An 18,728-nucleotide genomic window follows, 5' to 3' on the forward strand; every position below is an offset into this window, starting at 1 on the left:
TTGCTTTAAAAAACAGTTTATAGAGCATTAATATTCAAGGAAATGAGATGCAGCGGGGGGAAAGCAGATGAGGTGAACGGAAGGGTGTCTGGGGTGCAATGGGGAGACTGAGGAATCCAGAGTGAGGGAAATAAATAGTTGATGGAAAGAGGTGCGTGGGTACAGGAAGGAAGTGTGAGTGAACACAGGAGCGTGAGAACTCTGGGGAGGGCCAAGAAGAAGGGAGAGAACGAAGACCTGTCGGCTGACTGGACAGTGTCCGGGGGATATGGGAGTGATATGGAGGAGAGAAGGGAGCAGTGGTGCACCAAGGGAGGGTTCAGAGAGGAGCGTGAGGAGTTTCCGTCCTGGTTTGGGGCGCAGTGGATAAGAGATGCGCCTGGAAAGGAGCAGACGCTCGAGAGGAGCGTTTATAGGAGGGTCTGAGGGGAGAAATCAAAGAAGAGGACGTAAGTGAGGGAGGCTGAAGAGCGGCTTTAAAAATACCTTCCAAAAAGGGACATTTGAAAGACTGGGGGCAGTTTGTAGACAGCTAGGAATGGGTGATAGTGAGATTGCAACAGAGCACCTTGTAGACACTGTTCAAAGACTAGACAGCGAGACTGCAGCAGGACAGACATGAGACCTCCGTTGTCCGGACAATAAGACTGCCAGCATCACCCTGCGATGGAGGGGTTGAGGCTCCATCAGAAGAACCAAGACAAAGGTGCCCACTGGAAGTCCAACGAGACTGCCCAGAAGCATGCTGCAGACATGCTACCCAGAGAGGTCTGCAAAACTGCCGAGCGCACCCTTCAGGAGCTGTCTACAGGGAGGACAGTGGGACTGCAACATCCCAGCCCACTGACAGCACCCACATGGAGGGCAGCGAGGCTGCACCTGCCAAATCTTACGACACCTCTCTACACAGAGGACAGTGTGACAGCAACAAAACGTACCCCAGTCTGCAGCCCACATAAAGTTAAATGTGACTGCCACAAAGTGGCATGAAGTCTGACACACAGTGAAAGGGCAATGGGACTGCAGCAGAGGAGGCTGGAACCAGTTAGCCTCGGGGACCGCATGTTGTCATTCAGCACCCTGCACACAGTTGTCTTGGGGAGTGACGTACTGTCACCGGGTCACCTTTACACAGCTGTCAACCGAGAGGCTGGTCTACGGGCAAAATTCACCCCGTGCACAAATGACCACATATGTCTGCTGACAGCCGAGCACGCAGGGGACAGTGGGACTGCCACAGAGCAGCCTCCTGACAGCCGAGCCCGTGGACTACAGTGAGACTACCACAGAGCCGCCTCCTGACAGCCGAGCCCGTGAAGGACAGTGCGAGTGCCACAGAGCAGCCTCCTGACAGCCGATAACGCGTAGGACAGCAAGACTGCCACAGAGAAGCCTCCTGACAGCCGAGCACGCGAAGGACAGTGAGACCGCAACAGAGCAGCCTCCTGACCGCCGAGCCCACGGAGGACAGTGAGACTGCCACAGGGCAGCTTGTAGCGCGGAGGATAGTGAGACCGCCACATAGCAGGCTGCTGATAGCCAAACACAATAAAGACAATGCGCACCCGTAAGACAGTTGACACTTGATATACCACTGAGAGTAATGCTGCCACCGGCACCAGGCTGCCCTCCAGAAAGACAGTGCCATGCAGATTGCCAAGGCACACCCATAGAAATGAGTCCGAAAAACATCCAAAGCGATGTTTATGGATTTGAGCGACAGGTTTATCATTGCAAATACAAACAAGGTGTGAGGCAGTGCAAAATAAACATGGCAGGAGGGGTGACAGCAGTGGATGGTAATATAATCAATGACAGGCCGAAATCATAAAAACAAGCACGCGCGCCTCGCGCTGAAGGTTAAAAAAAACAAAACAAGGAATGCGCGTGAGAGAGAGGGGAGCAGGAGTTGAGCCCGGGAGTGGTGTGTGCGCGCGCAGTCTGCTCATTTTCAAGCACTGCACTCGTGCTTGTGGCGCGCCGCTGCGCGCTCCCACAAGGTGGATGCCGCCACAAGCACGAGTGTGTGCTTCCAAAAAGACCAGAGCGACGGCTAAAGGTCCTCCTAACCCAGCGCATGCGTGCTGCGTAGGCGAGACCTAACAAGGTAGAGTGGGAGAATCATCATTTTTATTAATGCTTTTCGTCCGATAACAGTAAGAGGATACGACTGCCATTGATGTAGTAGATGCCGGGCTTTATCTAAAGTGGGCAAATAATTAAGTTTGTAAAGTTCCGAAAAATCCTGGGATACAAAAAATACTTAAAGGTATCTAATAGGATTTAAGATCTGGAGCTGAGGCTGCATTGAAATGGTCAATACTAGGTCATAAGAATCAAATATTAGGACTTCTGATTTAGAGTGATTAATTCTATAGCCACCCAAGTCTGGAAAGGCTTTGATTTTGCCTAATGCTCAGCACTCGGGTACAAGATCAGATCGTCGGCAAACGGCTTCAACTTAGGTGCGCCCTGAAGAGGTGATTTAGTTTGAGGATCTTGCCTGAGGGCTGAAGCCAACAGTTCCATGTAAAGTGCGAATAGTAATGGGGACATTTGGCAACCCTGCCGGGACCTTGACTGATTGGAAGTGTGCCTGCTATATGCGAGTTCGCCAAAACATTAGCTTGAGCTCTACAGAACAAGTTGTTTAGAAGCCTCCTCTAGCTTCATTTTTTTTTTTTTTTTTTTTTTAAATTTTTTTTATTGAGCAAAGTTCAGCACAGAAAATACATGAATACATATCCAATCAAAAAAAAAAAAAGTCTTATTATACAGTCAAGTACACAATACAACCAGCAAAAGAAATGAGAAAAAAAAGAAAGAAGAGAAGAAAAAAGAGTAACATCAGCCAAATCAGGGGGGGAAAAAATCATTAAGTCTCTGATTTAAGTACCATTGAGAGATAGGAGCCCATATCTGGTTCCCCAAAAGTCTAGATTTATTACCTCTAAAACTATAAATTGAAAGCTCCTGTTTATATATTGCTAGAAAACGGCTAAGCCACATCTGAAAGGTAGGTGGTTCAGGATCCTTCCATCGAGCCGCAAGAATAATTCGGAAGATAGCAGTGCCCAAAAAGAGTACCCGCTGTTCTTCAATACTATGGCCAAGAGAGTCATCATGACCCATTAAGTACAGAGTTATTGATTCTTGGATGTCATGTCCAAAAACCTGAGCCCAAAATCCCATAATTGCAGTCTTCAATACAGCTAGTTTAGAACAATCCGCGAGCATGTGTATTAAATTCGCTTGAGGTTGATTGCATCTCGGGCAGAAATCATTATCCCGGAAACCCCAAGAAAATAACTTTGCAGGGGTGAAATAAAGATTATAAAGAACTTTATAATATTGAGCTTTGAGGTTCGAGGCCATAAAAAGTTTAGAGGAAAGGGCCAGGCAAAGGTCGATATCAATGTTTGGGTTGGATAACCTTATAGCCCAGGCCTGCTCAACCCGTTCTAAATCGTCGGTAGCATTTTGAATAAGCAGTTGGTAAAAAGTACAGATTCTAGAAGAGCGTTTTCCAATAATAGAAAAGAGATTGATATTATCCAATTTAATTCTGGGGGTACAATTGCGAATACTTGTAAGAACCTGGAAGTATTTCAAAAAGTCCGTATTGGGAATAGAGTATTTCTGCTGCAGCCATCCGAATGACGATGTGGTTTCCTGACCAAGAAAGTCATCCACTGTATTAATGCCCAAAGATTCCCACCTGCGAGAGGTGGAGTCGTTAAGAATATTAGAGATAATGGCACTGCGCCATAAGGGAGTATATTGTGTGAATTTTGGAATATCTAAATGTTTAGATACTAATTTCCAAACCTTCCAAGCATCTGTAATTATCTTTAACTTGATTTTTTTGTAATATGAAGGTTCGACCTGCCTTAAAAATAGGCCTTGACATTTAGTCCCAAGGCTCAGCTCATAGATAGATGGAATATAAGATTCCGTAGTGAGTAGAGTAGTTGTTTTACAACTCAGTAAAGGGCCCATCTGATGTAGTAGAGTTGCCCATAAATAAAATGTTAAACTGGGGATAGCTAGCCCACCCCTCTCCTGAGGTAGAGTCAGTAATGGCAGGGCTCTTCTAATTTTTCCAAAGCTCCATATAAACTTGGACATGGAGGTGTCAATGATCTTGAGGAAACTACCTCCTGGCAAAATCGGAATTGCTCGGAACAGATAGAGTATCCTTGGAAATATATTCATTTTTAGGTAGTTAGCCCTACCAATTATAGAGAGATGTAAATTATCTACTCTCCTAAGGTCAGTCTTTATTTTGTTAATCAAAGGCGAGTAGTTAATATGGTCAATTTGCCCTATATCAGCAGAGAGGCAGACACCCAGATAAGTAGCTTGCTTCACTTTAAGAGGGCTATCCCATGCCGTGTTACTTGTACAAAGAATCATAGTTTTATCCCTATTGAGGGAATAGCCTGAAAAGGAGCCAAAGGACTGGGTAATTAATTCAATTTCCTGGACTGCATCAGCAGGATTTGTAGTTAATACAGCCAAGTCATCGGCATACGCCAAAACTTTGGTTGAATACCCTCCAACATCCACTGGTCGGATACGGGGAGAAGAAAGCAATTTTACAATTAAAGGATTAATATAAAGGGCAAATAATAGCGGGGAGCAGGGGCACCCCTGCCTCGTCCCCCTCTGTATCTTAATAAAGTCCGACTCAACACCACAAATGGAAATCTTCGCCTTAGGATCTACATATAGAGCCTTTATAGCACATATAAACTTATTTCCAAAGTTGTTAGATTCCAAAATATTCCAGAGAAAACTCCAAGATACACGATCAAATGCCTTCTCGGCATCGAGGAGGATCATCGACATCTGCCCCCCCGTGGATCCAATGATGTCAAATAGGGTAATAGCCCTACGGGTGTGGTCCGTGGTACCCCTACCGGGGATAAACCCATGCTGCCACGGGGAGACAAGATGCTCGACGATTCCGCTCAGCCGATTGGCTAGGATCTTAGCATAAAGTTTTGAGTCGGAGTTTATCAAACTTATCGGTCTATAAGAGGATGGAAGATGCAGAGGTTTGCCTTTTTTCGCAAAAATTGCTATATTTGTATGTTTCCAGGATTCAGGTGGGATTGAGTGATATTGAACCCCCAAAAACAGATCCAATAAATAAGGGAGTATTTGTTTGCCTAGCACCTTATACAAATCAAGCGGGATTTTGTCAGGGCCTGCTGCTTTGCCGTTTGCAAGATCAGCGAGTGCAATCTCCAACTCAATAATTGAGATTTCCCTTTCGAGATCTTCTTTGATAATCTCATCAATCGATGGAATGAAATCTTGATCCGATAGCCAGCTGTTAAAAAGTGTTTTTATGGCGTCATCAGTATATAAGTTATCGTTATGATATAGCTTCTCGTAATATTTTCGAAATACCTCCATGATGTCAAGTGAGGAGGAAAATTCTTGGCCCTCATATTCAATTCGCTTGATCTTATTCTGAGCTAGCCTTTGGCGTGTACGAAGTGCTAAATATCTGCCAACATTCTCTCCTGATTCGTATAGTTTGTTTTTATTAACTTCATACAGTTCAGCAGCTTTTCGAGTTAAAGTGCTATTAATTTCAGCTTTTAACACTAGTATTTTTTGGAGAGTGTCATGAGTTGAAAGTCCCAGTTGAATTTGTGCAGCATGATGAGTCTCAAGTTTAGACAATGTAAACATTAGATTCCCATTAATATTGTCCTCCTCCTGTTTGTGCCTAGCCACAAACGAAATAGTTTCCCCCCTTAGTGCTGCTTTAAAACAGTCCCATACAATCAGTCTAGGAGCGCTAAACTGATTGTAATCGAAAAACTCCTGAGCCCATGATGTTATATGGGCTATATATTGGGGGTTAACAAGAAGTTTTCTATCAAAGGACCATTGCGCTCTTGGCTTCTCAAAGCTTGGTAAGTCAAAGGTAAGGGTAAGTGCGTTGAGGTCCGAGATAGTTTTAGGAGACTTAATTATATCGAGGAGAAACTGTTCCTCTAATGATGACATAACATAATCAATTCGAACATACTTATTATGTGGGTATGAAAAATAAGTGAATCCCTCGTTATTTCTCTTCCTCAGCGTCCAAATATCCGATAAATTGTAACTATTCATCAAATGACAGAGGGCAGTATATACCCTTTGCTTGCGTCCTTTATATTTTGAGGGTGGTTGAGTATCAAAACACCTCCCTACAGAAAGTCTCCGCATATAATTAGCGGGCCAAGCCAAGAGGCCAGTTCTAACTCAAGATCTACAAACAGTTGAGGGTCATCAATATTTGAGCCATAAATTGCGCAAATTATAAGACCAGAATTGAGTTGAACTATAGCCCATCTTCCGTGTTTATCGGCCAATGTACGAGTAGGGTTACCTATTAAAGGCTTTGCAAGAATAGCAACTCCTCGTGTTTTTGAGGTTTGTGATGTGGCTATAATAACGTTAAATCACGGAATATTTAGCAGATCCTTATCGCAATCTGCGATATGCGTTTCCTGTAAGCAGAGTATATCAACAGGGTCTAGACGCAATAATTGATATAATTGTGCCCTTTTATTTTTGTCATTAAGGCCTGCGATATTCCAACTACGAAGTTTTAGTCTCCCCATCTAGAAAAAAGAATCCTAGTGCCAACCATCAGAGAATAGTACAGTATATGAAAACAGAAAACAAAACAGGATTCATAATCTAACTCTCTCTTGTTGCTACAATACATTATGTACTCCATAAAAAAAAAGATCGACATTAACTTATTTGTGCGAAATTGCTCATTTTTATGCTTTTTCAACCCACCCCTCTCCCCTACCCCACCCTCCCCGAGCACCAACCACAGAGGCATTTAGACTCAAGGAGTCTATGATGATGGAGAGATATTCCCTCACCAGTACCAATAAAGAATAATCTTAAACAATAAAAAACCAATGAGACTGAATAGGTGCAAAAAAAAAAAAAAAAAGAACTAGTGAAGCTAGTAAAACCATACCATAAAGCATAACATTACAGCACTTGGGGAAACCCCTATCAAAACAAAACAAGTGCGAAAAGTCAGGTTTTTCCAATGAATTGGGAAACAGAAAAACAAGAGCGAGCAAAAGAGCAGATAAGGACGTTTTCCTACCATTTCCTAGTAAGCAAGTAAGCAAAAAAAAAATAAGGCTTAAGGTTTCAGGTCAAGCTATCCAAAAACTCCTTGGCTTTAATTTCTGATGAAAAAAATTTAGTTTGGCCGCTATGGATAACCTTAAGCTTAGCAGGATTATTAAGATATGCCTGAGCTTTTTTTTCCTGAAAAGGTTTAATCAATTGGCGAAGACGCCATCTCCTCTCTACCGTGGTGTGGCAAAAATCAGGCCTCACAAAATAAGAAATAGTGTCTCTACTACGCCGAGCTTCAGGTCTTGCTTTCTCGGCGATGGCCTGACGGAGCAAAAAGTTTCCAAAGTACACCAGAACTGCACGGGGATACCCCCCTTGTGATGGGGCCCTAGTAGTGAATGGGATTCTGTGGACACGTTGAATTTCCAGGTCCCAATTCCAGGAAGAAAGCTCAGGGAGTGTATCCTTGAATAACTGGATAATAAAAGAGCGTATGTCATTGCCCTCAATTTTTTCAGGAATTCCTAGTACACGGAGGTTGTTGCGGCGAAGGCGATTTTCCATCTCCTCCAGCTTCCATCTAGTGTCTTTCAGTTCAGCTTCATGGGCTTCCACTTTCTCCTGAGTTACCACAGCTTCCGCTTCATTTGTCAGTATTCGATCTTCAACCTCCGTCAGTCTTGAATTAAATCCTGCCACATTTTTGGAAAGTTTTCGGACTACGCCCTGAACCTTATGCAGGGCTAATTGTGCCCTGCGGCCATCTCTTGAGGTCTGATCCCGATGGGAGGCAATGGCCTGCAAAACTGTATCCATCACCGAGGTCAGTGTAGCACTTTGCGAATCAGTGGCAGACAGCTCAGGGTGGCCAATGGAGGTACACTCCTCTAGCTTCAAAAGAAAACAAAATCTAGATAAAATATAGAAAAGAATCTCCTAGTGAACTAAAGGAAAAGCTTTTTTAGCGTCTATCATAATGACAGCCACTTTGATTGTATTGTTTGTAAAGAAATCAATATCTTGTAAGAGAAAATTAGTGTTAGCCGTAATAGTTCTTCCTTGGTAAAAGCCGGATTGATCATTATATACCACTTCTTGAGCTGGTGGTGTTCATTCTGGAGGCAATGGCCTTTGTGAAAAGTTTATAGCCAGTGTTCAAAAGACTAATAGGTCGATAAGAGCCAGGCTGATTCGAAGGCTTACCCTTTTTCCCAAAATTAAAAGTTACGGCCTTGGTGAATGTACTAGGCACTTCACAACCCTCGAGAATTTTCTTTGAACAGTTTAACCAGGAAGCCACTATCTAGACCCTGAAGATTTTGTAAATATCGACTGGCAATCCATTATTCCCACTAGTTTTCCCATTTGGGGAAGACTTAATGGATTCTTGAACCTCTGTAAGCGCAATAGGAGCCATTGCTCTACACTGTTGCTCTCTACTACGAGGTGGGTAGGTCGATATCCCCTAAATATTCCTTTGCTGCATCAGGTGATGTAGTGGACTAGAAAGTGTATAGATCAGTAAGTATAGTGTGTTAAAAAAATTCTTCTCTATCTCATCCGACTGATTGACCTGGCTCTGTCATATATCAATTTTATGATTGCGTTCTTGCGCCTGCTGGTTAACTCACCAAGCCAGGAGTCGTCTGGCGTGTTCACTCTCCTCATAGAGTTCTTGGAAGTTTGAATTTTGGTTAGCTGTTGTCTGGAACATATAATGGTCCTTCAAGGCCTGTCTAGCTTTCATCAACCTGGAGCCTGAGCTCTGAGAATAGCTTGCCAAGTGGCTCTGTGTTTGTTGATCCAAGTCTGATTGCAAGGCTCGTTTTTTCTCCTTTTTCAGTTTGAGCACCTGTGCTTTGAAAGCAATTCCTTCACCACTGATATACGCCTTACATGCTTCCCAGACTAAAGGATTGGCAGACCCCACATTTCTCTCCAGAAATTTTATGAGGCTCGATTTCATAAACCACTCGCCACCGCATTGGTTAACAGGGGTTTAACTAAAGACCAACACGGTCTTTCAGCCTGCTAAAAATCTATGTTTAATTTTACAAATGCTACTGAGTGGTCTAAGAAAGGATTAGAGAGTTGACCAGAGTTCCTTCTAGCCCATTGGTGTGAAACTAAGAGAAAGTCGATCCTGGAGGCAGAGTTGAACATTTTCCAGAAACGGGTAAACTCCTGAGCTAGAGGCCCTTGGTTTATTCTGGACTTTATTTTTGCAAGATTAATCCAACTTTAAATCCTGCAGGATATTAAAATCGCTCCCGAACGCCAAAAAGTCAGGGAACAAAAGCAAAGCCTCATAGAGTTATTTAAAAGTAGTTATGCTGTCGTCTATGGGGCCATAAAAGCTGATGATACAAAAGAGTTGAGTTCCTAGTTTTACCTTGACAATGATCCATCTTGCCTTAGTGTCTCTAGTGACATATAAAACTTCCGCCGTAATGTTCTGACTAATCAGAATGGCCTCCCCTCTAATCACAGCATTTGCAGATGCAAAGAATGCTTGAGAGAGAGAATTTGGCACTTTGGGTAGTTTCAATTGTGATTTTAAATCTGTTTCTTGGAGTAGGATTATCGGCGTTCAGGCTGCTACAAGTCATTGAAGTGTAGATTTGTATTTGATCTTTTTATTGCCCCCATTAATATTACACGCCTCAATTTATATAAAATCTTTACTCATGATGCAAGATATGTGGTGAGTATTTAAACAAGTGCTGACATCCTACTTTTCCTGTGCCTATTTGTCTGCTTCTTCTCTTTTGAGCTTTGTTTCCTTCAAATGTTCCCCCTAATGTACTCGGATCCAACAATTTGTAACACATTTACTATTTAAGATACCTGCTCTTTTTTTCCTCCCCTCGCCCGTCACCCCCATGATCGGTCCTCCTCCCCATCCCCCGTACATGAGTGTTTTGGCATGGCACTCTAGAAACTGCTACAGGTGATGTGGCAGAGAAAAAAAGAAAAAATAGTTCCTTGTAAACACACAAATTAATATAGAAAGAATAAAGTTCCTCAGCCCCTCCCTATACTCCAAAATAATATACGCGGTCTGGTGCCTCCAACGCCTATAATCCTTTAGGAGGCTCTGCTACTGGTCCCTCCTCCTCCTGCGTCTTTCATGATGGAATGCAGAAAGTTCCTTTAGTTCAATGGATTGAAAAATGTGGACATGTCCTTTGAACAAAACCTTTAGATTGCTGAACAATAGCAGCCGGAGCTCAATGTTGCTTAAAGTCATCAATTAAGGCCACAAATTCTTTGGACATGTCTGTAAAAATTCGAAAAAAGTTGTTAGAAGGGGTGAAAAGTTTCTGCTTGATGGCACAAAATAAGATTTGTTCTTTAATTCTGAAGTCCCAAAAGTGTTCTAGGGTACTTGGCGTTTGCTGACCGAACTGCAGGAACCCTATGTGCCCTTGTGATTGTTAGATCAGTTCCTTCTGATGCTTTATCCGGAAGAACATGCTTGAAGATTAGGTCTGATATTATTGTGACGGATAGTCCTGCCTCACGATCCTCAGAAATTCCAACGAACCTTAGATTAGCATGCCGTGATCTATTTTCTATGTCATCTAGCTTCATCTGCAGCTCTTCCCACTCTGCTTGGATTCTAATATTGGCCCCTTCCTAAACATTATTTGAATCTTCCAAGGAAGAAACCCTCTGCTCCACCTGGGTCATATGCGAGGAGAGTTGTATACTGGTACTGATCTGGCCCACCTGTTGTTTAGTTTTTCTATTCGCGTTTTCCAGAGACAATTTCATTTCTCGCAATAGTATCTGGTTGAGTGTTATCTCGAATGAAGAGTTTTGTACCAGCGCTGGCGCCTCAGTTGGAGAGAATATACTTGAATTCGAATTTCCGGTTGCCAGTGGGAGGATCAAATTTAAAGTTGTAGCAGACCTTACTATATTGCTTAGGTCTTCATCTTTTTCCTGTGCCTTTTCTTGTGCTTGATGGTCCTGCTTGGACCCCTTTTGGCCCCCCTTGGGGCCAGCTATAGTGAATAAGGGGTATGTCATCTAATTTTCCTTGCAGGTCAGATGTGTGTCCGCTACGAGAGCTGGTTGACTGACTGGCTGTGGAACCATTGTTGGCTGATTGGGATCCATATCACCAGGACTTAAGCTTGATTTGACTGAAGAGTTCATACACCTGGCTTGAAATTCTCGGTGGCTGCTGCGCTCCTGGTTGAAAACTGAAATTGACTGTACTATAAGCAGACAGCTGCCAGCCCTTGTTCGTTTTGGGAATCCTTAAAGCTCAGGTTCTCATTGATGTTTTCTTTGATATAAGTTTCATTGGTATTTGTTGTGAAGTCTGCTGATTTGCATGCAAGAAAAAAGGAGATGCCAGAAGTTCCCTCAAAAAACCGCAAGCCGCATTGGTACTACACAGACTGCTTTGCGATTTCCTGGCTAATGTTCCGCTGTGATGGGACCTAAGGGACCCCCACAGGTTGCTTCAACCCCTCCCTAATTCACTGTTTTAGCCAAAGCTACTCAATTTCTTGTCAAGGGAGAGGACTACACCGCCCTAACTGTTCACTGGGCTCTAGGAGGTGAAAGCCTGATGCTCTACTTTTCCACGTTTCAGCCAGTAATTATATGTTTCTCCCTGCAAGTCTCCTTCCCACTGTCGCTGTAGGTGCTTGTTCATCGCTTTTGAAGAGGTCGGGTTTCCAAGAATGCTGTCTTTCTTAGGGGTTATGTGCACATTTTTCTTTCTCTTATGTACATTTGTCTTTAAAAATATAGAATAAATACAGGCGTTCTGTCCTGTGCCAGCGAGTATTGCAAATAGCAGCGCGCTCTTTTGTTTGTTTATCTAAGATGCTAATACATAGTCTAAGTGACACCCTAAGAAGCTTGGGCCCTGCTTTGTTATTCACTCGTTGGCTTTTCCTGACTCTACCCAGGTTATTAATGCATTTTACGTTGTGAACACACTCTATGAGACGACTATACTCTATGCTGGAAAAGGGCATGAAAAGCAATATTTGTTGGACTGCATTAGAAAAAAAAGAATATATCTGAATTTCAGTGACATCAAACCCTATTTTGCGATTTGGTAACCTATAACTGAATCGCAAAATGTGTTTGCGATTCGCTATTTGGAAGGGGCATGTTTAGGGTGTCACTTCCAAATAGCGAATCCTAATGGTATGTATGAATGTGTTGTGACCTTGAATGCGGTCGCCAAACATTTGTATTTTACCACCTACTTCAGGTAGGTGGTAACCCATTCGCAAATAGGAAGGGGTTCCACGGACCTCTGCCTGCTCTTAAACAAGCATTTGCAATGCAATAGGTCTCACATTACTGATAGTTTGTGGTATTGGCATTGCAAATAAAAATGCAACGCCAATAGTTTATAATTTTAGTAATGCGAGACCTATTGCATTGCAAATGCTTGCTTGGTGAGCCAGGAACCAGCATTGTATGTCTCAGTGCAGTACCGCAAGCTGCTCCTAGAGGTCCCTAGTGAGCAAGGCACCAGCACTGCTTGTCTAGGTGCAGTACTGGATGCTGCTCCTAGAGGTCCCTAGTGAGCATTGCACCAGCACTGAACGTCTAGGTGCAGTACTGCAGGCTGCTCCTAGAGGTACCTACTGAGCATCATAAACTTCTGGTCACATATGGTACTGCACCCTGCAGAAGATATGGTAAATCCACCCTATCTATAATGTGTTGCATGCAAGACAGTACCACGAGTACATTCAAATAGCTATGCCCATATATACAATTAGTAGCTTTGAAATGTGATAAAAGAATTATTATATTAATTCCGGATTAGGTTGTACTCTGTGGAGCTGATGAACAGAAATTTATTGAAGGTCTAATAAGTGTGACTTGTGCTAGCGAGTAAAGTAACCACTGCCAACCTAGTTTAGGACCAAGTGAGTGTCCTGTCTGAAGGCCTTTAAGAAAATAGTGCCTTGAGGCTGTAATTAAAACCCAGGGCGTAATAACACATGTAGCAGGGGGTGTCCTCATGGGAGGTTACAAGAAGAGAAAAGGCGGGTACTGGAAGGACTTCTAAGCTTAATGACCAATGAAAAGCCACTATTTACAAAGGACAGGAACAGGAGCTAATTAAAAGATGGGTGGAAAGTAGGCAGAGTTTTGTGCCAATATCCTGAATACAGCATGTCTCGAAGAGACATCGCAAGGGCTTCCTAGGCGAGACCTAAAAAGGATAAGAGAACTTTTCATTTTTCTTTTTTAAATGCACCCCGTTTTCCTTTAAGGAAAACTGTCTGTTTTTAAAACATTTTTTTTGCTTTATTTAAAAGTAATCACGGACATGATGGTCTGCTGACCCCAGAAGGCCACCATTACCGTGATTGTTGCGATTCCTAGGGGGTCGCACATTGCGACCTACCTCATTAATTTTCTTGAGGTAGGTCGTTTGCGACCCCTCAGGAATTGCAGAAAGTGTTCAACACACTTTCATACATGCCATTTTGCAATTTCCTAATTGCAAATCCTTGCGATTCGCAATTAGGAAATCACAAAACGGTTTCTACATACATCTGGCCCAATGCCTTTTATTTATATTTTTTTAAAACAACACATAAATAAAAGGCATTGTCATCTACAATGCCAATTGCTCAAACTCTCATAAATGCGAGACCTATTGCATTGCAAATGCTTGTTTAACCTTTTTATGAACGTGTCCTCTATGCCGCCCAGAACCCACACTCTGCCTATTGTAATGTTACTGGGTACAAAAATCCCCCTCTGCATTGTTTGCATTGAGAAGTTCCTGGCTACTGCTGGACCTGGAGTTATGTATAGTTTAATAAAGACTGAATCGTACATCATAAAGTGGTTCCAAATATGCTTTTAAAATTAATACAATTTCAGATTTACAAATGCAGTGTGTGAGAAACCTGTTCATTGCGCCCAATAATATGGAGAAGTGAGTATGTGCCCATGGGATAGTTCATACCAGTAACGGTATACCATCAAGCAGTAGTTGAAAATGTGCATGTTTGACTTCTATATGCGTGTGGGATGGAAAATAGGTAAAATGTTTATGTATGTTCCTGTGAGTAGAGGCATGATAATCAACAAAACAGTTAGTTTGTACTATTTTGAGCATTAGGGAAAATCATTCCAAGGAAATATAACAAAATAGGTAGGCAATTTCAGAATTTTTTTAATGCTCCTCCATGATTATGTAGGTCTGAATATGGAGTATCACATTTGATTTTTGTCAGCACTAGAAACAATGAACAGATGTGCTTTGTTTACTTGTCCCTTTGGTAACCCATGCAATTTGTATTTTCAGAATGGAAGATGATGGTGATGGGTCGGAAAAAAGTGTCATTGAGGTGAATGGGATTATTGATGTTGAAGATCCAACCCCGAATAAGCACAGCAAGCACAAAAAAAAGAAACACAAGCATCGGGGTAAACATAAGAAGCACAAGCACCTTCCAGAGGGGGACAAGGACAAAGATAAAGAAAAGGAAAAAAAGCATAAGCACAAGCACAACCATAAGCACAAGAAGCACAAACGAAAATTGCTTGGGGATGTTGGAAAGGAAGATGGATCACCAAGTAAAAAAGCTAAAATTGACGACTTTGCTCTGCTTGAAGACTTGGAGAAGCAGAGAGCCTTGATAAAAGCTGAACTTGACAATGAACTTATGGAAGGGAAGGTCCAGTCAGGGATGAGTTTGATATTGCAAGGATATGAATCTGGTTCTGAGGAAGAGGGGGAAATTCATGAAAAAGTGAGAAATGGGACTAAATCTGCTACAAGGGCAACACACACTAGAGGGAGGCATGAGCCAGTGGACTCTAAAACAGGCTCGAAGAAGAGGAGTAAAAGCAAATCAAAAGAACGGACTAAACACAGATCGGAAAAGAAGAAAAGCAAGGCCGCTACTGATGTTGCCAAAGAGAAACCAGCCCAGGGTAGGTCCAAAGATAGGAAAAAATCAAAGAGCCCAATGAAACGTACAAAGTCTGAAGATCAGGCCCCGAAAACGCGCTCACCGATGCTGAAACGACGATCGCAAGAGAGAACTGCAAGGGCCAAATCCCCGTTTGACGATAAATCTAAATCAAGAGAACGCAGGAAGTCTCCACAAGCGAATGAAAACCGAAGTAAAGATCAAAGTAAAAAATCCAAATCTCCCAGACAGCAAAGGAGTAAATCCAAAGAAAGGAGGTCAAAGTCCAAAGATCGAAAACCCAGAAAATCTGAGTCTGAAAAAGACAAAAAGCCAGGCAAGTCTCCCTCTAAAGATCCCTCTTCAGGAAAAGAGAATCGGTCCCCAAGTAAAAGACTTGGCCGCAGCCCCAGAGGTAGAAGTTTATCACCAAGATTGCGTGATAGGCCTTTGAGACTAAGCAGATCTCCTTTACTCACTGATCGACGGCCTAAACCAAGCAAGTCTCCTCCTAGGACTCATTCTCCTGTACGCGGAGCAAAAAGCAGATCCCTGGAAAGAAAAAGGAAAGAACCTGAAAGAAGGCGACTTTCTTCTCCAAGGTAATTTTAGTCTTTTGACTACATCCAAACGTTTACTATCCATTATAGTTGTTCATTTCAGTTGAAAATTCTGCGACTGTCTAGCAATTTTGTAGAGTGGTACATTAAGAAGCAAACTAATAATATCAACATAGGTTGTTGACCTCTGTATTCCAGGTGGACTGTACTCCTAATTGCTTGACCTGAACAAAAGTATATATTGAAAAACATGATTGAAAATCTGTTAGAGAAGTTATCGTTCAATATGGTTGTTTTACAATCTAAATAGCACTGTAATTTGACATTTATCGGGAGGTATACAACCATTTTCTCCCTCTTACTCATTTCACTGCCCATGACCTCAGCGAGATGACAATACAGGTTGCCTCATACATTGTTTAATCAGTGACTTCTCGTGATATCACAATTGGCATCATCGTTATTGCTGATGCTGTTATCGGTACCGTGACTTTGAGTGTAGGACCTTGCCAAAAGTTATGTTTTGTACTTTGAGGCTGCTGGACATTACCATAGGAGAAGCCCAATAGTGGGTTTCCGGAGTGCGGGGGAGGAAGGAGGGGGATTGAGTACAGGCCCTGGTAAAGTTAAGGCCTATCACCAAGAACACAATGGGCAGAAGAGCTTATGGATTCCCACCATTGTTTTCCCTTTGATAAGAGTGGTGTCTTTTGCAGTCATGCCCAGCAGTGTCTGGGGTACAGAGTAGTACATGGCCTTTTCTGGAGCTTGCAACCATTGCCAGATAAGCATAGCTGAGAGACTTTGTTCAGTGGTCCCTGAAGATTGCGTACTGAGTGCAAAGCCTAGTCAAAGGTGAAGCCCCGCACTCCGTGGTCACTGCTTGTTTTCTATGACCAGAGTATGCTGTGATGTCTGCAATCCCCCCACCACCCAATTGCATTACCCAGCTGAAGGGTACTCTAGGGCTGAGGCCAGAACCCTTTGGACTCTCACCTCACCAGCTGCTCTCGCAACCTGTTATGCTGTGTATGGTCAAGTGTTTAGAGCTGCAGTGTCTTTGAGTTGCTTCAGTGATGCAATGGTGATGTGATCTGTGATGTAATCTGTAATTTACATTTTATTTGAGTTGTCATTTGTGACATCATACATGACCCCTTGAGCAGGAGGATGAGGAGTTGTGTGCGTAAATTAATGAGACCTGTTCAAACACACCATTATTCAATGACGCATGCAGTCAAAAGATAATGTGTTCCTTCAGAACATTATTGTCACAGGCTGAATATAGGGTTATTCATTTGCCTCTTTTTAGTGTCCCTTATAAATGGACAACCACTTACAAAGGCCACACTGTCAGTTCCATGTGTGACCTAATTTACAGCAGCAGAAGGAAATAAAAAACCTTAAAGGATCCAAAAATTTCAAAGGTGCTCAATCCCAGTTGCAGGGATTTTCTTGTATGGCTGAACCATTTGATGTAATAATACAAGAACTTGCAAGTCCAGGACTGGAGTAGAACCAAATGTTGCAGAATTGACTCGTGTTGAACAGGTACAGAAGTGGAACTGGTAGAACTAGAACAGGAGTGACGAATAGAAACAAGCTGAAGAATATCCTGTTTATACCTATAGAAGAGTAACCATTAACAGTAATAAGCTGGTCTTGGAAATGGCTATAATGCAATGGTGAGTGTCTCCAAAGGGGTAGAATTTCCAGAGTTAGGCTAACTATTATTGGCTAATTAAAAGTTTGCTTACCCCAAGGAGGGCAATACCCTTATGCCCACAAATATGAAATATACTTTTTTGTAAGGCAGAGTAAGCAAATCTAAATGCAATGGTCATTACCTTTATTTTTGAGGCAATGTAAAACATAAGCAGCCTCTATATAATTTCCAGGCAGTAAGGAACTAGTTAGCATGGAGGTGTCTGTTTTGTTATCGGAATTAACCAGACAAATTGCTCCACCAACTAATAACGGACATTGAAAGTAATGACAGATTTATAGCTCTGTCTTGATTCTGTGAGTGGTGGTGCATGGCCATTCTTAGTTGTTGGAGCGATTTTGTCTTGTTAATTCAGATAATGAACGATACTCCTCCTTACTAACTAGTTTTGCAACCCTCAGCAGCTGCCCCAAGTTCTTTACTGCCTTGAAATTATATAGTGGCTACTTATGTTTTTTGTTGCCTCAAAAATCAATACATGTATTGCAAAATACTTGGTCGCTGTATTACTCATTGATACCAAACCGCAATCCTACTATATGTGTACCGATATTGAGATTTGCTTACTCTACCTTACAGAAAATTATAATGAAATGGTGTCATGTTTGATTGCGGCCTTGGATTGCTGCTGTCTGAGGATATCTTCGAATGGTGCTTGGGTTTATTGGCCATCTTTGAATGTTGTTTAACTGAAGCTTCCTTCTCTGACCCATGTGTGTTATGTAAAACATTTTAACTAGCAGCAACCTATGATACCATGATTGTGACAAAAAAGGAGTGTTAGAAACTCCCCCACGTATAATCATCAAGCTACTTCTGCAATGCTATAGTTTACTCGCCAAGTTTAATTGATACAAATGTAGACACTGAAGACCTTCTCTGGTAAGTCATTACAGTGGTTTGCAAACAGGATCAAGAACTCAAAATAAGTACATCCTATTAGTACATATGGTTGGATTTTGGGAGGTAGGTAGATTTGAAGAAATGACGCAAAAGCAGGTGACAGGCCTCAAAATTGAAACTGGCTGTGCATCTCAATCTCTTCGCTCCTATTTGTTTCTACATTAATACATATTCAAATTGTAGCAAGATTATTTCTGGATTCACAAAATGAAACGACTACTGTCTCCAGATTGTGTTAATGTTTATAGACAAAGGCGTGTGGTCTGTTTGTCACTCCAGATGGTAACCAGTTTTGGCAGTTCTTGCACCAAGCCTTTTGTTTAGCTCATGAAGTGCTTAATTTTATGTTTTGCATTGGCATGGCGTTGTTGATGGAGGAGCCTGTCGAAACACCAAGCAAAATTCTGGAAACATCGGTGGTCCAAATTACAGCCGAACAATGTTGTTTGTGTAAAGGCCACCAGTTCTCATTATGTATGTGTTGAAGCCTTACATGATTAGTAG

At 42.3% G+C, this 18,728-nt stretch overlaps 1 protein-coding gene across 16 annotated transcripts in view; it reads left to right on the forward strand.

Moving 5' to 3' along the window:
• PRP4K (pre-mRNA processing factor kinase PRP4K) overlaps positions 1 to 18,728 on the forward strand; it is a 632,535-nt gene that overhangs the window by 38,576 nt on the left and 575,231 nt on the right. For all 16 annotated transcript variants that reach the window (XR_014962111.1, XR_014962103.1, XR_014962108.1 and 13 more), the window contains exon 2: positions 14,426 to 15,637. Coding sequence is in view for 1 of the 16 variants with exons in the window: in XM_085607184.1 (XP_085463310.1) it covers positions 14,426 to 15,637 (1,212 nt within the window). In the remaining 15 variants the exon portion in view is untranslated. The remainder of the gene's footprint in view (positions 1 to 14,425; positions 15,638 to 18,728) is intronic.

This window comes from Triturus cristatus, chromosome 5_2 (assembly GCF_964204655.1).
Source record: "Triturus cristatus chromosome 5_2, aTriCri1.1, whole genome shotgun sequence".
NCBI lineage: Eukaryota > Metazoa > Chordata > Amphibia > Caudata > Salamandridae > Triturus > Triturus cristatus.